The sequence below is a fragment of the Anolis sagrei genome, chromosome 6, assembly GCF_037176765.1.
Source record: "Anolis sagrei isolate rAnoSag1 chromosome 6, rAnoSag1.mat, whole genome shotgun sequence".
In the NCBI taxonomy this organism is placed as follows: domain Eukaryota; kingdom Metazoa; phylum Chordata; class Lepidosauria; order Squamata; family Dactyloidae; genus Anolis; species Anolis sagrei.
In genome coordinates this window covers 130651877-130675013 of record NC_090026.1, presented here as the reverse complement: position 1 = coordinate 130675013, position 23137 = coordinate 130651877, and the positions used below count along the sequence as shown (strand labels likewise).

General features: G+C 45.0%; 1 protein-coding gene across 2 annotated transcripts; it reads left to right on the top strand.

Annotated features, from left to right (window-relative positions):
* Nucleotides 1-1553: 1553 nt before the first annotated feature.
* Nucleotides 1554-22458, top strand: LOC132779059 (zinc finger protein 250-like). 2 transcript variants are annotated; one of them, XM_067470423.1, is made up of 5 exons: nucleotides 1554-1693; nucleotides 15202-15322; nucleotides 16843-16959; nucleotides 18133-20339; nucleotides 20538-22458. In XM_067470423.1, exons 1-4 carry the CDS (start codon nucleotides 1658-1660, stop codon nucleotides 20274-20276), a joined length of 2418 nt encoding a protein of 805 aa, XP_067326524.1. In that variant the 5' UTR covers nucleotides 1554-1657; the 3' UTR covers nucleotides 20277-20339; nucleotides 20538-22458. The 2 variants fall into 2 exon arrangements, with proteins under 2 accessions (XP_067326524.1, XP_067326523.1); XM_067470422.1 differs by having other exon boundaries at nucleotides 18130-20339.
* Nucleotides 22459-23137: the final 679 nt, after the last annotated feature.

The following is a 23137-nucleotide window of genomic DNA, read 5'->3' as shown; positions in this document are numbered from 1 at the left end:
TCCAGTTGAGCCCCCCTTTCTGCTAGGCAGGAAGACACAACCAACCAAAGCCTTCCAGACAGATGTCCACCCACCCAGCATACCCTTAGTGTCAATAATTCCCTTATGTTTATAGAATCTTAGATTTTGAAGGGAACCCCAAAGGCCATCCAGTTGAGCCCCCCTTTCTGCTAGGCAGGAAGACACAACCAACCAAAGCCTTCCAGACAGATGTCCACCCACCCAGCATACCCTTAGTGTCAATAATTTCCTTAAGTTTATAGTATCTTAGATTTGGAAGGCACCCCCAAAGGCCATCCAGTCAAGCCCCCCTTTCTGCTAGGGAGGCACAACCTAAGTCCTCCAGACAGATGTCCAGCCAGCCTCTTTAAAACAGCATACTCTTAGTGTCAGTAATTCCTTTATAGAATCTTAGATTTGGGAGGAACCCACAAAGGCCATCCAGTCGAGCCCCCCTTTCTGCTAAGAATGCACAATCTAAGCCCTCCAGACAGATGTCCACCCACCCAGCATACCCTTAGTGTCAATAATTTCCTTATGTTTATAGAATCTTAGATTTGGAAGGGAACCCCAAAGGCCATCCAGTCAAGCCCCCCTTTCTGCTAGACAGGAATGCACAACCAAACCCCTCCTGACAGATGTCCAGCCACCCAGCATACCCTTAGGGTCAATAATTCCCTTATGTTTATAGGATCTTAGATCTGGAAGGGACCCCCAAAGGCCATCCAGTCGAACCCCCCTTTCTGCTAGGCAGGAAGACACAACCAAACCCCTCCAGACAGATGTCCACCCACCCAGCATACCCTTAATGTCAATAATTCCCTTCTGTTTATAGAATCTTAGATTTGGAAGGGAACCCCAAAGGCCATCCAGTCAAATCCCTTTCTCCTAGGCAGGAAGACACAGCCAAAGCCCTCCAGGAAACCCAAAGGCCATCTAGTCCAGCCCCCCTTCCTACTAGGCAGGAAGACACAACCAAATCAGTCCAAACAGATGTCCAGCCAGCCTCTTTAAAACAACATAGTCTTAGTGTCAGGAATTTCTTTATGTTTATAGAATCTTAGATTTGGAAGAAAACCCCAAATGCCATCTAATCGAGCCCCCCTTTCTGCTGGGCAAGAAGACACAACCAAAGCCCTCCAGACAGATGTCCACTCACAAAGCATACCCTTAGTGTCAATAATTCCCTAATGTTTATAGAATCTTAGATTTGGAAGGGACCCCCAAAGGCCATCCAGTCGAGCCCCCCTTTCTGCTAGGCAGGAAGACACAGCCAAAGCCCTCCAGGCAGATGTCCATCCAGATAGGTGTCCCCATAGGATGCAAAGGTCTTAAAGGCAGGTGATAACTTCCTTTTCCCAGCAGGAGGGGGCTCGACTGGATGGCCTCTGGGGTTCCCCCTTTCCAATCCTATGATTCCTTAAAGCATTGGAGCCTTGGCTGTTCAAACTGCATCCCTTCTACAGGAGTTCCAGCCATTGCCTAGCCTTTGCTCATTGGGACTACAATTCCCGGCATGCCTTGCTCCTGTGCCCCGCCCCTTATCGATCGATCTCTCCGGCATCTGCTGCTTCTGTCTGGCTGTTTAGTTTAGGGCTTGTGGTGGGGCTGAGTCCTCCTTCGGGTCCGTCCCTTTGTCCTGACCCCATTGGCAGCCATGGAGGAGGAGGAGGAGGAGGGCTCACCTGCACAGGTAAGGGGATTCTGAGCATGTGCAGAGTGCAGAAATCGAGTTATTGTTTACATCTAGACCAGGCCTGGTCTAGACTGTAGAATTAACCCGATTTGATACCACTTTGAACTGCCAAAGACTGGAAGTTGTAGTTTTGCAAGGTTTTTAGCCTTCTCTGGGCTAAAGACTCTAGAAACATAAAGGAATTATTGACACTAAGGGTATGCTGGGTGGGTGGACATCTGTCTGGAGGGGTTTGGTTGTGTCTTCCTGCCTAGTAGAAAGGGGGACTGGACTGGATGGCCCTTGGGGGTCCCTTCCAAATCTCAGATTCTATAAACATAAGGGAATTATTGACACTAAAGCAATGCTGGGTGGATGGACATAAACATAAAGGAATTCCTAATATTAAGGGCATGCTGGGTGGGTAGACATCTGCCTGGAGGGCTTTGGCTGTGTCTTCCTGCCTAGCAGAAAGGAGGCTGGACTGGATGGCCTTTGGGGGTTCCTTCCAAATCTCAGATTCTATAAACATAAGGGAATTATTGACACTAAGGATATGCTGACTGGGTGGACATCTGTCTGGAGGGGTTTGGCAGTGTCTTCCTGCCTAGGAGAAAGGGAAGCTGGACTGGATGGCCTTTGAGGGTCCTTCCAAATCTAAGATTCTAAAAACATAAAGAAATTCCAAACACTAAGAGTATGCTGGGTGGGTGGACATCTGTCTAGAATGGTTTGGTTGTGTCTTCCTGCCTAGCAGAAAGGGGGGCTCGATTGGATGGCCTTTGAGGGTTCCTTCCAAATCTAAGATTCTATAAACATAAAGAAATTCCCAACACTAAGAGTATGCTGGGTGGGTGGACATCTGTCTGGAGGGGGTTTGTTTGTGTCTTCCTGCCTAGCAGAAAGGGGGGCTCCACTGGATGGCCTTTGGGGGTTCCTTCCAAAGCTAAGATTCTTTAAACATAAAGAAATTCCCAACACTAAGAGTATGCTGGGTGGGTGGACATCTGTCTGGAGGGCTTTGGCTGTGTCTTCCTGCCTAGCAAAAAGGGGGCTGGACTGGATGGCCTTTGGGGCTCCCTTCTAAATCTAAGATTTAGAAGGGAATTACATAAGGGAATTATTGGCACTAAGGTTATGCTGGGTGGGTGGACATAAACATAAAGGAATTCCTAATATTAGGGGTATGCTGGGTGGGTGGACATCTGTCTGGAGGGCTTTGGCTGTGTCTTCCCGCCTAGCAGGAAGGGGGGGGGGGGTGTCAACTGGATGGCCTTTGTGGTTTCCTTCAAAATCTAGAAATAGAGCAGTTTGATATCCCTTTAACTGCCATGGCTCCATGCAATGGGGTTCTGGGAGCTGTAGTTTTGCGAGGTCTTTAAGCCTTCTCTGGGTGAATTTACACCCTAAAAAGGAAGCAGTTTGGGATCACCGTGGCTCAATGCAATGGAGTCCTGGGAGCTGTAGTTTTGCAAGGCCCCTCCCCTAGCCTTCTCTGGCTGCATCAATCTACACTGTAGAATGAATGCAGTTTGGTGTCTTTTGAGTAGCCATGGGTCCATGCAGTGGGATCCTGGGAGTTGTAGTTTTGCAAGGTTCTTAAGCCTTCCCTGGGTGAATTTACACTGTAGAAAGGAAGGAGTTTGGGATCACTTTCATGCCCACCGTGGCTACATACAATGAAGTCCTAGTGTAAGGGATCATAGGTTTAGGGTGCGGGGTTCCTTTTCGAAGAAATCCCCAGATTCCAATAGGTTCAGGCAAGACACCGTTTATTCAAGCTGATCAGCATGAGGCGGACAGACAGCACTTTTGTATGAGCTTCCACAGACTGCCGCCCCCTCCTCTGTTTTTGCTGACCTTTATACTCAAGTAATACAAGGGTTTTTTGGTCATGGAAAGTACTCTCTTTCCTGCCCCCTTCCCTTGACCTTTTGATGGAAAGTACCTTCTTGTACCTGCAGACTCTGCGCTTAACCACAACCTTTGCACTTAACCACAACCCAACTTCCTATGTAAGCTTGAATTTTCTATGACCTCTACATGTCACCTCTTGCTTTTTTAAAACATTTTCTTCCGTCTTACTCCTTTTCTACAGAGAAAGGGTATATTTCTCCTTTGTTGCTAATTTCACTCAAAGACCCTTTCACTATGAGTTGTAGTTTTGCAAGGCCCTTAGCCTTCTCCAACTGCATCATTCTACACTGTAGAACGAATGCAGTTTGATATCCCTTTAATTGCCATGGCTCAATGCAATTGAGTCCTGGGAGTTGTAGTTTTGCAAAGTCCTCTGGGTGAATTTACACCATAGAAAGAAAGCAGTTTGGGATCACTCTCATGACCACTGTGGCTCCATGCAACGGAGTATCCTGGGAGTTGTAGTTTTGCAAGTGTTGCAACCCAGAGCAGGAAACAAGACCATAAGATAACAATCCACCACACTTGACTGTGGGGAAAAACAATCCCTTTTTATTGATGAAAAATGGTTACAAAATAGAGAAAAATGCAAAGTCAAAAAGCCACTGTGAAATTCAGCAGTCAGGAATATCCATGAACATCCAAAAGCAACACTGTAAGAACCTGGAACCTGTTAGCAAACCACTAACCGTACTTGGAGCACTAGAAGCCTCTTGGGATGTAGGCCACGGGAAACAGGGAAATCTGCCAAGGTAATGCCTCAGTCTAAACGATGCCTGATCTAATGAGACAACCCGGCGAGAGGCACTTAAAACTGAAGAAACTATTTCGTGACACGCCTCCAGGCTCTGAAGCCTGTGTTTCCTTTTCCCTTAATCTGCTTGACCTTCGCAGACTCTGCGATTCACTCCTGTTTTTCCAAATCTGTCCTTTTCTCTCCAGGTGTTAACTCCTCTGGAGAGCTATCACCGCTTGGCTCTGAAACAGTTTCACTTTCCAAGCCACTGACCTCAATGCAATGGGATCCTGGGAGTTGTAGTTTGGGGAGGCCCCAGGCTCAGGGCCTTGTCGAACTACAACTCCCACAATGCCATAGCATTGAGCCAGGCCCACTAAAGTGTGCATTCAACCCTACAGTGTAGACATACTCACGGCCAGTAGCAGGGACAGGAAACGCTGTGTCCGCACTGCAGAATTAGACCAGTTTGGGGGACTTCCGGTTGGTGGCTGGAAGATGGCGGACGTGCTCTAAGTCCCGGAGTGAAGGACTCAGAGCAACCAGGCTTTGTAAGTTAGGGGATCTCCCCCCTCCTCTGCAGATGGTCTAAGGTCTGAGAGGCTAAACCCTAGTGCCATCGGCCGACGGCGTCCGAGTGGTATCCCCCTCAAGGGGTCGCCCGGAGACGCCCGGCAACGGGGCACACAGGGAGAACACAACCTCATGGTAGGGGACTTCGGTCTCAAACCGCCATCAGCCACCGGCACAACGAACAGGGAAAACTGGACGTAAGAAGCAACCAGAACTGAAAGCGATCAGCCTCCCGGGGACAAGATACGAGCTGGAGAAAAGCCAAGCTAAACTTCATTCTATCCTCAAGACAGGAAAATTACCAGAAGGATGTGGAACGGGCGCTTGTAGAGGTAAGCGGGGAAAGAAGAACGCAGAGAATATATAAGGAGGCGAGAGAAAGACCCAAGCAGAGACAAAGGAAGGCAGTGAAACAGAGAAAGAGGGAGTGAAGGAGGAGAAAGGAGGAGAAAGGGGGGAGAGAGGGGAAAGAAAGGAAGACAAAAGAGGGAAGAAGGAAGATTAAAGCCAAAAGAATAAACCAGCTAACACACAATCAACCAACCAGCAATCAATAACTAACTCGCAGCCACAGTCGGGTAGAGCGAGACGCTCCCTCCCGAAAGGGACAGCAAACCACTGAGACCAGATAACCCTCGCTCCCGAAGGCCAGTCATTAAAGGGGCTGACTGACGGGAATTGGAGGAAAAAGGGCTCTGATATTGGCACGGCGGACTGTGGGCTGAGCGAAGACAAAGACAAGGATACTTAAGACTGGGTTCAACTAGACACTAACTATACACTAATACCTCGCTGAAGGATAGGGTAGAGTACGGAAAATACTGGAATATTACTAAGGAAAGAAACTTAGAAGCTGGAAAGTACGGGGAAGGACTACTCCCTCCCTACCCCCCCCCCCTCCTCGGCTGACACCACATAAGCAAAACTTCGACCTTGAAGGGGAGATAGCTGATAAGGCGTAATGCTGACATACCTATAAGCCCCAGAAAAAGACCTTGGTAAGGCGCAGCGGCAAGCCAATCCCCTCCACACCCACGCAGAAGGCGATAAGCAGGAAGGCACGCGGGGAGAGAGCCAAACCTCGCGAGATCTCGCGAGATCCCGCGAGACACAGTAAGGGCGCCGAAATCCCGCGAGATGTTGAGAGAGTGGCGGAAGTAGTGCGAGATAGGGAAGTAAACGGCGAGATTGAGAGAGTGTGGCGGAAGTAGTGCAAAAGGAAAAAAAAAAAAAAGGAATCTGGGGCTTTAAAATAAGAAACGAGGAAGCAGCACGAGAAGAGGAGGAAGGAAGAAAACCCGGCTACAGCCGAGCAGATGAGGAGGGGATCCAAATAGGCGGGCAAACGAAGAAGATAGAAGGAACGAAGAGGAAAGACACGCAATAAACGAACCGAAAGAAGACTCAACCGACGGAAAGGTAAAGGGCTAGGGGAGGAGAAATATTAAAATAAAATAAAATAAAATAATAAAATAACAACAAACAGTAGGCCAATTGAAATTGAACTTAAAAAAAAAAAAAAGAGGCAAATAAATTGAGAAAAATTGCAACCATGGCCACACAGAATGTCAAAGGGAAAAACTTACAAACAACAAAAGGCCAAACAAGGAGAGACTCCCTAAGTAAACCTGATTTACAAATAGAGGGGCAAGCTAGGAAAGACCCCACGCCTGAGGGGACAGTGTTAGAGAATATACTGGCAGAAATTAAAAAATTATCGGAGAAGCATGATAAACAACACAAAGAACTCCAAGCTGAAATACAAGGCATGAAAAAAGAAATAAAGGAAGAATTTCTGAAATTAAAAGAAGATGTTGACAAAGTTAAAAAAGAGAACCAGAAAATTATCAAAACTCAAGATAAAGCTGAAATGAAGATGACCAAATTGGAAACTCTCACCCAAAAGATACAACAACAAGCCGAGAGATTGGAATATAGAGAGTCGGAATACCAACTTAGAATTCGGAATCTTCAAGAAACGGATGGCGAAAATGTTAAACAAATTATGATAGAACTTTTAGCAGAGCTACTAGACACTGGTGCGGATATCGTGGGACAAGACGTGGACCGGGTTTACAGAGTACCCACGGAATATGCGAAAAAACATAAGACATCCCGGGACGTAGTCATCGGCTTCTGCCGCAAAAGCACCAGGGATGAGATCCTAAAGGAGAACGCAAAAAAATCAATCTTCTTCAAAGACAAAAAGGTAACGATAATGAAAGAAATTCCGCAACAGACTCTGGCAAGACGCAGAAAGTTCACCTTTCTCACCCAAGAATTAATAAGAAAAAAAATAAAATTTAGGTGGGAAAAAACGGATGGTATTACGGTCACGATGAACGGTAAAAGATTTTGGCTAAATTCCGAAGAAAGTGCAAAAATGTTCTACAACGACTATATAAAAGGAAATGCAGCGGAACAAACACAGAGGAAATTTCAAAACAATGGAAACACAGGACACCCCAGTGGAATTAATAAGGAAAAAAGGACAGAGAAGGAAACGGAAGAAGAAGATGAAGAAGAGGAAGATAAGACTGAAAAAGGTATACACAAATGGCCTAGATCAACACAAGAGGAAGAAGATGAAAGAGAACAAAAAAGACTGAGGGAATTTTCTCCGGAAAATTACCAGTTGATGGTACCCCCAGAAATACAACAGTGGGAAATGCCGGAAAGTAACCAATCATGAATAGAAAGCCTATCAAGATCTACTCCAACAATATTAATGGCTTAAATTCGCCTAATAAAAGGAGAAAATACTTTAAGTTCCTAGAGAAAAAAAAATATGACGTAATCATGATCCAAGAGACCCACATATGTGACAGACATTCCAAGCATTTAACACACAATAAACTCGGGAAGGTGTTTCAAGCATCATATAGTGAGAAGAAAAGAGGGGTCGCGACCTACGCAAAAGAATGGATGAATCCAACCCAAGTGTTCAAGGACACACAAGGAAGATTTTTAGGGATCACCATAGAAAGAAAAGCACAAAAAATGTTACTGTGTAATATATACTGCCCGAATGGCCCAAAGATGAAGTTCATTAAAAAATTGGAAACTGAGATAAGAAAAGTGGAGTATGACGAGTTACTTATTATAGGTGACTTTAACGGAATAGTGGATGGCAGTTTAGATAAGTCTTTAAAAAGTGGAACAAAGGCTAAGGGCACAAACAGAAATAACTTACTACCCAAAAATTTTATCCAGCGGCTAGAAGATCTTAACCTATTAGATGTTTGGAGGCACCACAACAACACAATGAGGGATTTTACATACTATTCTGGCAGGCATGACTCGTGGTCGCGAATTGATATGGCCTGGGCCACAAATTCCTTAAGTATTAAATTTAAAAAAATAAATATAATGCCCAGGACCTTCTCGGACCATGGTGCGTTAGAATTAGAATTGGAAGGAGAAAGGCCACAGTACCGATGGAGACTAAATGAAAACCTCTTAAAAAAAGAAACCGACATAGAAAGAAATAGAAAACTATTAAAGGAATATCTGGAATTTAACAAAGGAGAGGAAACATCGAAAATCATTCAATGGGAGGCCTTAAAAGTAGTTATGAGGGGGTATCTAATTCAACAAGCGACACACAAGCGAAAACAAAAAAATAAAGAGGAAGTAGAATTATGGAACAAGCTAAATAAAACAGAGGAAAAATTGAAAGAGAACCCGAAGGACGGCAGGTCCACATACGAGGTCAAAATATTGAGGAAACAAATAGACTTACTGCAAACAGAAAATATAGATCGACAAATGAAACTTAACAAGGTAAATTACTTTCAGAATGCGAACAAAGTTGGAAAGTGGCTTGCTAATAAAATTAAAAGGCGGAGGCAAAAACAAACAATAACAAAAATTATAACGAAAGGGAAAATACATACGGAAAATCAGGAGATAGTGGACCAATTCCAACAATTCTATAAGGAGCTATACCAAAAAGTAAACATACCATTAGAAAACGTCTCAGAATATATAGGTAATCTAAAAATCCCAAAATTGACAGAACCACAAAGAGAGGCCCTGAATGGCTATATAACCCCGTGGGAAATCGACAACGCAATTGACAAACTAAAGCTTAACAAATCACCGGGCCCAGATGGCTTCACAGCCATCTTTTATAAGAAATTTAAAACAGAATTAGGCCCATTATTAAAAGATATATTCAATTACACCCTAGAGAACAAAACAATCCCTCAAACATGGGAAAAAACAAATATAACATTAATCCATAAAGAAGGTACGGATGCCACTGACGTAAAGAATTATAGGCCAATATCCTTACTAAACACAGATTATAAAATATTTGCATTAATATTGGCAGAAAGGTTAAAAAATCTTTTAAAAAATTGGATATCTGGGGAACAAGTGGGGTTTCTACCCAATAGACAAATAAAGGACAATATTAGGATAATTATTGATTCAATTGAGTATTATGAAAAACATAATGAAAAACAATTAGCTCTAATGTTTATCGATGCCGAAAAGGCCTTTGATCGAGTAAATTGGGACTATCTAAAACTTTTAATCAAGGAGTTAGATATGGGATACCACTTTCAAAATGCGATCGAGGCGATATATTCGAATCAAGAGGCCACCTTGCTAATTAACGGAGAGGAAATAAAAGAACCAATAAAATTAACACAGGGCACCCGCCAAGGCTGTCCTCTATCGCCGCTACTGTTCATTTTGGTAATAGAAACACTAATTAGAAAGATAAATGAGGATAAAACACTTAAGGGATTAAAGATAAACAATTACAGTTTTAAATTAAGGGTTTATGCAGATGACGTGGCGTGTATAGTGGAGGATCCGACAAATAACATAAAAAACTGGCTAAAAAAGATAGAGGATTTCGGGAAAGTAGCGGGTTTCAAATTGAACAAACAAAAGACGAAATTACTAGTTAAAAATCTAGACCAAAAAGCAAAAGATACCTTACAAAAAACTTCTGGTATAAAAGTCGAAAGTAAGGTGAAATATCTAGGGGTGACTATCACCAAAAATAACACCCACTTGATTAAAAATAACTATGAAGTATTATGGTCTAAAATCCAAAAGGACATAAATAAATGGAAATACATGAATTTTTCTTTACTAGGCCGTATCTCAATTGTCAAAATGAATATTTTACCTCAATTGTTGTTTCTCTTCCAAACCCTGCCGATACTAAGAAACGATATCTTATTTAGGAAATGGAAAAAGGAAATCACTAAATTCATATGGAAGGATGGCAGACCTAGAGTCAGCTTCAAAATCCTAACAGATGAAAAAAAAAGGGGTGGACTAGGTCTACCAGACTTTAAAGCATATTACGAAGCGTGTAACTTGGTAGCGGTGAAAGAGTGGGCCTCCCTGAAGAATAGAGCATTATTGGCGCTCGAGGGCCACGATCTCAGGTCAGGATGGCATGGGTACCTTTGGTACAACAAAAAAAAGACAGAAAAAGCCTTCAACGACCATTACATAAGAACGGCCCTTTTAAGAACATGGGAAAAATATAAACCCAGATTGTATACCAAAACCCCACTATGGATATCCCCCTCAGAAGCTAAACATAAAAGAGAATTAGAGGAAAAAAATTGGCCATTATATAAAGATTTACTAAAGAGAAGTGAAATAGAGGGAAAAGGGAGACTAATATTAAAATCGTTGGACGAAATAAAATTGTTAAACAATAAAATGACATGGCTAAAATATTACCAATTACTCCAGGACTTCAAAGAAGACGAAAAGGTGGGTTTTAGTGAAGACCAGGGGACATGGGATATCGTGATGAAGAAAGAGAGGAAACTAATCAAGATTCTTTACCAGCAGATACTCACGTGGTCCACAGAAGAAGAAGAAATTAAAGACTGCCAGGTAAAATGGGCCAGGGATATAGGTCATAGCATTTCCACAAAACAATGGGAAGACATTTGGACTAGAAAAATAAAATACGTAGAAGCCAGTGATATGAGAGAAAATTGGTATAAGACATTTTTTAGGTGGCATTATACCCCAGTTAAAATATCGAAATTCAATAAGGCAGGATCGAATCTATGTTGGAAATGTCAAGAAGAGAAGGGAACACTGTTCCATCAATGGTGGTCTTGTAAAATAGTTAAAAAATTCTGGAAGGAAATACATTTGGCAATGCAAAAAATAATTAAAACAAACTTTCCCCTAAAACCAGAAATACACTTATTAGGAATTATTAACACTAAACTAGATCAGAACCAAGAAAAAATAATCTTTCTCCTTAGCACAGCTGCAAGAATGCTCCTCGCAAAGGTTTGGAAGATGAAAGATGTACCAACCTTAGAAGAATGGGTCTTAAAAATCTTGGATGTCATACAAATGGATAGCCTTTCATCAAGACTTAAAGGAATGCCCAATCGTACAGATTGGTCTGGTTTTAAAGAATATACTACAGCTAAGAAGCTCCCGATGGATATCGATTTGTCTGGGATATGAATAAAAGATAGGAAGAAGACCAGCACGGCTACAGAAAGAAGACATGACGGGAAACGTAGGTCCCGGAAGACTGACGGGAAGCATCCCCCCCTACACCTTCGGACTTCCCCGCCCCCCCTCTCTCCCTCTCTCCCTCTGCACCTTCCCCCAAAACCCCGTCCCCAACCTACCCAATCCCCATAAACCCCCCCCCCCCTATCCCCCCTATCCTTGCCTTTCCTCCCCGCTCTCCCTCCCCAGACCCCCACACCTTTGTAAATGTATAATCTCAATAAAATTTTACTTGAATAAAAAAGAATTAGACCAGTTTGGCACCACTTTGAATTTCAATGGCCCGGTGCTATGCAATGCTGGAAGTTGTACATTTGGTGAGATAGTTCACAACTGGATGCTGAGCAGATGCCATGGCAAGGCTAAGCGATCAACCAATGAGCCAGAAATCTCTTTTCAAACACAAATCTGTTCCAGATAATTAAAACAGAAAGAAAACTAGCCGAGCGCAATTAAGAAACACCCTTGTTCTTCGCCGTCTTATAAAAATCTGGGACACATCTAGATTAAAACAGACCCTTTCCTCTCCCAGCTGTAATGACAAATTGGATTAGAATTGGGGTTTTTGCATCATCTGTCAATCAAAGATCTTCATATTTTGAGCAGGGAAAGCACTTGTTTATTAGAGACGTGGGATATCCGTCTGCTAAATGCTTGGCCTGTTGTGGTTGTTGTTGTCTGCTAGACACTTTGCCTGTTGTTGTTGTTGTTGTTGTTGTTGTCTGCTAGACATTTAGCCTGTTGTTGTCTGCTAGACGCTTGGCCTGTTTTTGTTGTTGTCTGCTAGACGTTTAGCCTGTTGTTGTTGTTTGCTAGTCGCTTGGACTGTTGTTGCTGCTGCTGCTGCTGCTGTCTGCTAGATGCTTGGCCTGTTGTGGTTGTTGTTGTCTGCTAGACATTTAGGCTGTTGTTGTTGTTATGGTTATTGTTGTTTTCTGCTAGACATTTAGCCTGTTGTTGTTTGCTAGTCGCTTGGACTGTTGTTGTTGCTGCTGCTGCTGTCTGCTAGATGCTTGGCCTGTTGTGGTTGTTGTTGTCTGCTAGACATTTAGCCTGTTGTTGTTGTTATGGTTATTGTTGTTTTCTGCTAGACATTTAGCCTGTTGTTGTTGTTTGCTAGTCGCTTGGACTGTTGTTGCTGCTGCTGCTGTCTGCTAGATGCTTGGCCTGTTGTGGTTGTTGTTGTCTGCTAGGCACGTAGCCTGTTGTGGCTATGGTTGTTGTTGCTGCTGTTGTCTGCTAGACACTTAGCCTGTTGTTATGGTTGTTGTCGTCTGCTAGACACTTAGCCTGTTGTTGTTATGGTTGTTGTTGTTGTTGTTGTTGTCTGCTAGACACTTAGCCTGTTGTTGTTATGGTGATTGTTGCTGCTGTTGTCTGCTAGACATTTAATCTGTTGTTGTCTGCTAGACACTTGGCCTGTTTTTGTTGTTTTCTGCTAGACGTTTAGCCTGTTGTTGTTGTTTGCTAGTCACTTGGACTGTTCTGCTGTCTGCTGTCTGCTAGATGCTTGGCCTGCTGTGGTTGTTGTTGTCTGCTAGACACTTAGCCTGTGTTGTTGTGGTCGTTGTTGTTGTTGTTGTCTGCTAAACACTTAGCCTGCTGTCTGCTAGACGCATGGCCTGTTCTTGTTGTTTTCTGTTAGACATTTAGCCTGTTGTTGTTTGCTAGTCACTTGGCCTGTTGTTTTTGTTGTTAGGCCACAGAAGCAGTGGGTAAAAAATAATAATAATAATAATAATAATAATAATAATAATAATAATAAAAGATCTTGGAGTCCTTGTGGACTTTTTCTCATTAGCATATGGAGAAAATGTGGACCATTTCCGCTACCTTGGCAGCCACCTCTCCACCAAAGTCAACATCGACGCCGAAATACAACACTGCCTGAGCTCTGCAAGTGCAGCATTTTCCAGAATGAAGCAGAGAGTGTTTGAGGACCGGGACATCCGTAGGGAGACCAAGGTGCTTGTCTATAAAGCCATTGTCCTCCCAACCCTGCTATATGCCTGTGAGACGTGGACAGTCTACAGACGTCATATGCAACTCCTGGAACGATTCCATCAGCGCTGCCTCCGGAAAATCCTGCAAATCTCCTGGGAAGACAAGCGGACAAACGTCAGTGTGCTGGAAGAAGCAAAGACCACCAGCATTGAAGCGATGGTCCTCCAACATCAACTCCGCTGGGCCGGCCACGTTGTCCGGATGCCTGACCACCGTCTCCCAAAGCAGTTGCTCTACTCCGAACTTAAGAACGGAAAACGGAACGTTGGTGGACAGGAAAAGAGATTTAAAGATGGGCTGAAAGCCAACCTTAAAAACTCTGGCATAGACACTGAGAACTGGGAAGCCCTGGCCCTTGAGCGCTCCAGCTGGAGGACAGTTGTGACCAGCAGTGCTGCAGAATTCGAGGAGGCACGAGTGGAGGGTGAAAGAGAGAAACGTGCCAGGAGGAAAGCGCATCAAGCCAACCCCGACCGGGAATGCCTTCCACCTGAAAACCAATGCCCTCACTGCGGAAGAAGATGCAGAGCAAGAATAGGGCTCCACAGCCACATACGGACCCACAAGGAAATCCATAATGGAAGACCATCTTACTCGTCCAACGAGGGATCGCCTAAGTAAGTAAGTAAGTAAGTAAGTAAGCATATGGAGAGGAGGAGGATTAGATGGTCGAGAGATCACTGCCAGGCCTCTGGCTGAGAATATTTGTATTAGGGCTCTTTTGGTCCACACCAGCCCAATGACCTCATCTGGCTACATAACCAACCCACGGCGTTTTGTGAACCCTTGCTGGTTGTTGTACACTAATGTGGATACTTTGTTTAAATTTATGTTATTTTAGAATTGTGTCTACTAAGTATAGTTGAATTTATTGATGTCAGATTTAATGTACTGATGTTAGGTTTTAACAACAAGTTAAACATGAGCCAGGAATGTGATGTGGCAGCAAAAAAAGCCAATGGGATTTTGCCCTGCATCAATAGGAGCATAGTGTCTTGATGTAGGGAAGTCATGCTCCCCATGCTCTATTCCGCTTTGGTTAGACCACACCTGGAATATTGTGTCCAATTCTGGGCACAACAATTGAAGAGAGATATTGACTCTAAGCTGGAATGTGTCCAGAGGAGGGCGACTCAAATGATCAAGGGTCTGGAGAACAAGCCCTATGAGGAGCGGCTTAGGGAACTGGGCATGTTTAGCCTGAAGAAGAGAAGGCAGAGAGGAGATATGATAGCCATGTATAAATATGTGAGAGGAAGCCACAGGGAGGAGGGAGCAAGCTTCTTTTCTGCTTCCTTGGAGACTAGGACGCAATGGAACAATGGCTTCAAACTACAAGAGAGGAGATTCCATCTGAACATGAGGAAGAACTTCCTGACTGTGAGAGCCGTTCAGCAGTGGAACTCTCTGCCCCGGAGTGTGGTGGAGGCTCCTTCTTTGGAAGCTTTTAAGCAGAGGCTGGATGGCCATCTGTCAGGGGTGATTTGAATGCAATATTCCTGCTTCTTGGCAGAATGGGGTTGGACTGGATGGCCCAGGAGGTCTCTTCCAACTCTTGGATACTATGATTCTATGATTCTATGAATAATAATAATAATAATAATAATAGTAATAATATGCGAATAATAATGTTTATTTCTCTGTGAGGCTCAAGACGGAGTACTACTATACAATGTCCCAGAATACATGTTGGATGTCAGAACAAACACAAAGCAACCTATGTGAGGAGAAAGTATAATCTCCAAATAGCATACAGTCCCAGGTGTGTCTTTTGCAGGTGACGTTTGAGGACGTGGCCGTCTACTTCTTGCCGGCGGAGTGGGCAGAGCTGGCCGAGTGGCAGAAGGACCTCTACGGAGCCGTGATGGTGGAGAACTACAAAGCCCTGGCCTCCTTAGGTGAGCAGCTCATCCCAAAATCCAGAGGAATATCGGAGAATCCGTGGAATCACCAAATCCTAGAATTTGAAGAGAACCCCAACGGTCATCTAGTCCATCCCCTTTTGCCAAGCAGAAAGACACATCCAAGTCCTCCTGACAGATGGCCATCCAGCCTCTGCTTAAAAACGTCCAAAGAAAGACACTCTACTGGACTCCAAATCCTAGATTTAGAAAGGGTCCCCAAAGGCTATCTAGATCAGAAAATTATCTATCTATCTATCTATCTATCTATCTATCTGTCTATCTATCAACCTACCTACCTATCTTTTTCCTTTTGATCAACCTACCTACCAATTTATCTGGCTATCTATCTATCCATCCATCCATCCATCCATCCAATAATCTATCTCCTATCAATTCCATCATCTATCTATCTTGCTATCTAGTCTTTCTATCTATCTATCTATCTATCTATCTATCTATCTATCTATCCTATCAATTTCTTCTCTATCTCTCTATCTCTATCTATCCTATCAATTTCATCTATCTATCTATCTATCTATCTATCTATCTATCTATCTATCTAGTCTTTCTATCTCTCTCTCTCTATCCTATCAATTCCATATATCTATCTATCTATCTCTCTATCTATCTAGTCTTTCTCTCTGTGTGTGTGTGTCTTTATCTATTATCTATATATCCTATCAATTCCATCATCTATCTATCTATCTATCTATCTATCTATCTATCTATCTATCTGTATCTATCCATCCATCCAATCAATTCTATCATCTATCTATCTAATCTTTCTCTCTCTCTCTCTTTATCTAGCTATTTATCTATCTATCCTATCAATTCCATCTATCTATCTATCTAGTCTCTCTCTCTCTCTCTCTCTCTCTCTCTCTATATATATATATATGTCCTATCAGTTCCACGTCTATCTATCCATCCATCCATCCATCCATCCATCCATCCTTTCAATTCTATCATCTATCTATTTTGTCTATCTATCCTGTCTATTGTTTTTACTATATACTGTTTTTGATTTGATTTGTTGTTTGGGTTACTTTCTTGTCATTGGATGTTTGCAACCTTTGTTGGAAGCTGCCCTGATTCCCCCTGTTCTTCTTCTTCTTCTTCTTCTTCTTGTTCTATAATATATTTATATATTCTATAATCTATCAGTCTGCCTATCTATCTATCTACCTACCTATCTCAAAGTAGCCCATTACAGCCAATTCCTACAAGAGTGCAGGTGTATTCTTTTGCCAGGGGAAGCAAAGGGAATCCCAAAGTCTGGAGGTGCACCTGGACCCCCAGAAGGAATGCATTTGGACCCCATTGCTATGGAATCGTGGGAACTGGGGTTTCACTTGGGGTCAAAGCGCATCCATCCTGCAGTGTATGTAGACCAGGGAGTCCCAAACACCTGGAGGGAGGGCCCAAGTTGGCCCAGGCCTGCTGTATGGAAGGGTTGGGGTCAACCTGGGGGGCCAAACGGGTGCAAAGCTCTCTTCTGCTCTCTTCTCTGGCAGGGCGCCTCTCGGCCAAACCGGAGCTCATCCGCAAGATCGAGCAGGAGGAAGACCCCTGCCTGCAAGAGACCCCCCAGACCCACAAGTGGAGGAAGGGGCCCCCCAGCCCCTCATTGGGTGAGTAGTTTGAGACATGGGAAGACCCCCCCCCACCCACCCATGGTCCCCTCGACTCTGGCGCTGTTCAGTTGCGTAAATGACCTTCTGGCAACAAATATTTGGGCAGGGAACTGCAATGTTTTTCCCTAGTGTGATGGTTTCAAATTATTATTATATACAGTTTATATGTATATGATAATGTATACAATATATATAGTGTATGTATTTATAATGTATAGATCTATCAATAATAATAATAATAATAATAATAATAATAAGTATTTGGGTAGGGAGCTGAGATTTTTTTCGCAATTATGATGATTTCAAATTATTATATAGAGTTGATATATTATATTGTATGTGTGTGTGTGTTTATATTTATATATATTATGTTATATATAAAGGGCCCCTTGGTGGTACAGTGGGTTAAACCGCTGAGCTGCTGAACTTGCTGACCAAAAGGTTGGTGGTTCAAATCCGGGGAGTGGGGTGAGCTCCCGCTGTTAGCTTCAGCTTCTGCCAACCTTGCAGTTCGTAAACATGCAAATATGAGTAGATCAGTAGGTACCACTCCGGTGGGAAGGTAATGGTGCTTCATGCAGTCATGCTGGCCACATGACCGTGGAGGTGTCTATGAACAATGCCAGCTCTTTGGCTCAGAAATGGAGATGAGCACCAACCCCCAGAGTCGGACACGACTGGATTTAATGCCAAGGGAAAAACCTGTACCTTTACTTATGTTGTGTGTGTATGCATTACACACACATATATACCTATGTATAGACTATATTATAATGTATATATGATATATAACAAATGTGCATTAAACATACAAACACATATAAACATAATATAATATATAAATTATATATAATAATTTGAAATCATATATATAATGTATATATAGTAAATGTGCATTGTATGCGCACACACACGTATGTGTATATGCTGGCTGAGAGGAGGATGCTGGGATTTGTAGTCCAAAAAGTTGGGTTTCCCAAGCTGTGCATCGGTTTTCTTGAGCTAAAAGCTTCCTTGAAAAGACTGCTATCAAGCCATGTCACCTGAGGGAAGGATGCTGGGATTTATAGTCTGAAAAAGTACATTTTCCAGAGGTGATGGGTTTTGTGTTGCCTTCCGCAATCCGTGATGATGGAATTCTTTCCCTTGGGTCCTTTCTTTCCCCAGCAGGAGATGGGATCAGGCTGGAAGACGAGGCAGGCGGCGAAGGGGCGGTGAAGAGACAGCGGGCTCCAGTGCGGCGCAAACAAAAGAAGAATCCTCTTCATTCTGGGACTGGAAAGCGCATCCCTCGTGCCGTGGACGCAGACCCAAAGCTGCAACCGAAGGATGCTGTGCCTGTGGTGCGCCTGAAGTCCAGCCCACCACAATGCCCCGAGTGTGGGAAGAGCTTCCTCAGCAACGTGGCTTTGACCATCCACATCCGGACGCACACGGGGGAGCGCCCCTTCGTCTGCCCGCTCTGCCCCAAGGGCTTCCCTTCCTCGGGGGACCTCAAGCGGCACTTCAAGACGCACCAGCGAGAGAAGGAACCCCCGACGTTGGCATCATCCGCTTCCGTCCCCAAAAAAAGCCTGACGGCTAAGTTGCAGCTTCTGCGCCAGTTGGGGGTCTCACCGGGACCCAAGAAGCCTCACCTTTGCGAGCGTTGCGGGAAGGGCTTCAACAAGAAGCAGGACTTGCGCAAGCACTGCGGCACCCACTCGGCCGAGCGGCCTTTCGCCTGCCCCGAGTGCGGGCGCCGCTTCCGGCTGAAGCAGATTCTGGTGGCGCACCTGAAGGTCCACCTGGGCGAGCGGCCTTTCACCTGCGGGCGCTGCGGGAAGCGGTTCGGCCAGAAACACCACCTCGAGAGCCACCAGCGTGTCCACACCGGCGAGAAGCCCTTCGCCTGCACCACCTGCGGCAAGCGCTATGCCCAGAAGCAGCCCCTCATCAGCCACCTGCGCATCCACACTGGCGAGCGGCCCTTCGACTGCGCCACCTGCGGGAAGGCATTCCGCAACCAGGCTACGCTCACTATCCACCGGCGCGTCCACACCGGTGAGCGGCCCTACCGTTGCCTCCTCTGTGGAAAGGCCTGCAGCCAGCTCCAGCACCTCAAGAGCCACCAGCGCATCCACCGCGCGGAGCAGCACCTCCTGGCCTCTGGAGATGCCCGCGCACTGTCGCTGGAGAGAGACCGGCAGCTGCGCGAGAAGCCCTTCCCCTGCCCGCGCTGCGAGAAGCGCTTCCGGGATGAGAGCATCATGCAGGCGCACTTGGAGACCCACCGGGAAAAGGAGAAGGGCGGCTCCATCCTGAGCGTTGCAAACATATCACTTCCTCTCCACGGAATGGAGTCGAAGAAGCCACTCAAATGCAGGTCGGTTGCCGGCGGAGAAAGCACCAGGACTAACCCAACTCTTCCTACCCATGGAAAACTGGCCGAGGAGTTGAAGAAGCCGGTGAAGTGCAAGTCGGTTGCCGGCGGAGAAAGCACCAGGACTAACCAAACTCTTCCTACCCATGGAAAACCGGCCCCATCAAAGGAGTTGAAGAAGCCGGTGAAGTGCAAGTCGGTTGCCGGCGGAGAAAGCACCAGAACTAACCCAACTCTTCCTACCCATGGAAAACCGGCACAGGAGTTGAAGAAGCCGGTGAAGTGCAAGTCGGTTGCCGGTGGAGAAAGCACTCAGTGGGACCCTGTCCTGGCAGAATTGGCTCCATTGTCGGTGCCAAAATCTACTGCTGAATCCTCCAGAGTTAAGCCTGCAACACAAAGGGGTCCGAAAACAGGTAAACAATTGGTCACTTGCGCCGATTGCGGAAGTACGTTCACGCAAGCAAAGTATCTCACTCTGCATCAGAGGAGCCACAAGTCAGAAGACCCCAGGTCGGTTGCCGGCGGAGAAAGCGCTAAGCGGGACCCTCTCCTGGCAAAATTGGCTCCATTGTCGGTGCCGAAATCCACTGCTGAATCCTTCAGTGTTTACCCCGCGGAACAGAGGCCTCCGAAAACAGGTAAACAATCGGTCACTTGCGCTGATTGCGGAAGGACGTTCATGCAAGCAAAGTATCTCACTCTGCATCGGAGGAGCCACAAGTCAGAAGACCCCAGGTCGGTTGCCGGTGGAGAAAATGCTAAGCGGGACCCTCTCCAGGCAAAATTGGCTCCATTGTCGGTGCCGAAATCCACTGCTGAACCCTTCAGTGTTTACCCCGCGGAACAGAGGGCTCTGAAAACAGGTAAACAATCGGTCACTTGCACCGATTGTGGAAGGACGTTCACGCAAGCAAAGTATCTCACTCTGCATCGGAGGAGCCATAGGTGAGAAGGTCACGCTTGCGTCAAATGGGATGCATTGAAAGTCAACACTCTCCCCCTTAAGTAGAAGGTGATACTACCCGTTGTGTTGCACAGCTCTCCTCTTTGGAGGTATCTATACTGTGGAATGAATGTATTTTGTCACCACTTGAGTCACCAAAGCCTTGGCTCTGAAGAGAACTGAGGCATTAGAGGAGCCACAGGTGAGAAGACCATGCTTGCGTTGGAAGAGATGCATTGAAAGTCAACACCCTCCCTTAAGTAGAAGATGATACCTGTCATGGTATACAGCTCTCCTCTTTGGAGGCATCTACAGTGTAGAATGACTGCAGTTTGGCACCACTTGAGTCACCAAAGCCTTGGCTCTGAAGAGAACTGAGGCATTAGAGGAGCCACAGGTGACAAGACCATGCTTGCGTTGGATGGGATGCGTCGAAAGCCAAGACCCCCCTTCAGTAGAAGATGATACCTGTCATGGTATACAGCTCTCCTCTTTGGAGGCATCTACACTAGAATGAATGCAGTTTGGTATCACTTGAGCCATCAAATCTCAGCTCTGAAGAGGGCTGAGGCAGTGAAGGAGAAGCCCTACCTGTGGCCCAGGTGGGAGAAGCCCTACAGGGATGAGAGCATCATGCAGACGCACTTGAAAACCCATTGGGAGAAAGTGTGACCCTCTCCTGGAAGAATTGGATCCATTGTCAATGCTAAAATCCATTGCTGAATCCTTCAGTGTTAACTCCACAACACAAAGGGATTCGAAAGCAGGTAAACAATCAGTCACTTGCACCAATTCTGGAAGAACGTTCACGCAGACAAAGTATCTCTGCATCGGAGGAGCCACAAGTGAGAAGACCCCGCTTTCATTGGATGGGATGCGATGAAAGCCAACGCCCCCCCTTACGTAGAAGATGATACCTGTCATGTTATACATCTACCCTCTTTGGAGGCATCTACACTGTAGAATGGATGCAGTTTGGCACCACTTGAGCCACCAAAGGACCGTCATGCAGGCAAGGTATCTCACTCTGCATTAGAGGAGCCACATGTGAGAAGACCACGCTTGTGTCAGATGGGATGTAATGAAAGGCAACACCCCCACTTAAATAGAGGATGCTACCTATCATGTTATACAGCTACCCTCTTTGGAGGCATCTACACTGGTGGCAGTGGGGGTTAAACTGCTGAGTTGCTGAACTTGCTGATCAAAAGGTCAGCGGTTTGAATTTGGGGAGCGGGGGGAGTTCCCACTGTTAGCCCCAGCTTCTGCCAAGCTAGCAGTCCAAAAACATGCAAATGTAAGTAGATCAATAGGGAAGGTAACACTACTCCATGCAGTCATGACCTTGAAGGTGTCTATGGATAACACCGGCTCTTTGGCTTAGAAATGGAGATGGGCACCACTACCCAGAGTCGGACACGACTAGACTTAATGTCAAAGGGAAACCTTTACCTTTTTTACACTGGAGAATGAATGCAGTTTGGCACCATTTGAACCGCCAAAGATTTGGCTCTGAAGAGGGCTGAGGCAGTGCAGGAGAAGCCTTACCTGTGGCCCAGGTGCGAGAAGCCCTCTGGGGGCAAGAACATCATGCAGACGCACCTGGAACCCCATCGAGAGAAGGGCCGGTCCATTCCAAGTGTGGCAAACATATAACTTCCTATCCATGGAAATCTGCTTCCGTCGACGGAGTCAAAGAAGCCACAGGTGTGTTTCTGAAGTACAGGTGTGTTTCTGGTGGAGGAAGCTGGCTTCCCGCTACACGTCAGCTCGGGGAAAAGGAATTCCCAGTAATATTTTGTGTCTTCAGTGGGAGAGCTGAAGTACACAAAGGGCGAAACCATGCCCTTTATTGTGCCAGGTGAAACTGTGCCAGGTGACTGAGGAAGAATACCATTTTAAAGTGGAATAAGACTAAGTCAGATTGGCAAGAAGATAAGCCATTCTGGAAGTTATAGAGAAACTTGTTTCAAGTGTTTATGATATTAAAAGTCAACTGTAACAATATCTATGAGTACTGAGAAGATAACATTGTGTAACCACGATGCTTTGTGTGCCTGAGAATCCTTAAATAAATATTTCTTTGTTCAATTTCTTACAACAAAGAATTGTGTCACGTTTCTGAAGTGAAGACAGCTGAAGATCCTTTGGAACAGGATTCAGTTTATGGTATTGGGAGGCAAACCTCTCTCATCACAATTCTCATACCAGTCACTCTCTCTCAAGCCTCTCTCATATATATATATATATATATATATATATATATATATATATATATATATATAATGCTCTGTGCGTAATGAGTACCTTAAAAACAAAAGAACCAATGAACGAAATCATGCCAAATTTGCCAACAAAACATCTCACAACACAAGGAGTGACCGTCACTCAAAAAATTATGATTTTGTCATGTGTGAGTTGTAGTTGCTGGGATTTATAGTTCACCTATAATCAAAGAGCATTCTGAACTCCACCAATGATGAAATTGAACCAAACTTGGCACGCAGGACTCCCCTTGACCAACAGAAAACACTAGAAGGGTTTGGCCTTGAGTTTTGGAGTTGTAGTTCACCTACATCTAGAGAGTACAGTGGATTCAAACAATGATGGCTCTGGACCAAATTTGGCATGAATACTCAATATGCCCAAATATAAACACAGATGGAGTTTGGCAGAAATAGACCTTGACATTCGGACCCCCTCCAATGACAGAATTGGGCCAAACTTCCCACACACAACCCCCATGACCAACAGAAAATAGTGTACTGTGTTTTCTGGTGGTCTTTGGTGACCCTTCTGACACCCCCCTGGTGACCCCCCTTGACTTCCCAGGTTGAGAAATGCTGCCTTAATGCCACCCAGTCCAA

What these genes read in the sequence shown, in the direction of transcription:
- LOC132779059 (XM_067470422.1), top strand. Translation starts at nt 1,658, where the DNA reads ATGGAGGAGGAGGAGGAGGAGGGCTCACCTGCACAG. An exon ending in AGGAGGGCTCACCTGCACAG is followed by an intron (nt 1,694 to 15,201) that starts GTAAGGGGATTC and finishes TGTCTTTTGCAG; the next exon opens with GTGACGTTTGAGGACGTGGC. An exon ending in GCCCCCCAGCCCCTCATTGG is followed by an intron (nt 16,960 to 18,129) that starts GTGAGTAGTTTG and finishes TTCTTTCCCCAG; the next exon opens with CAGGAGATGGGATCAGGCTG.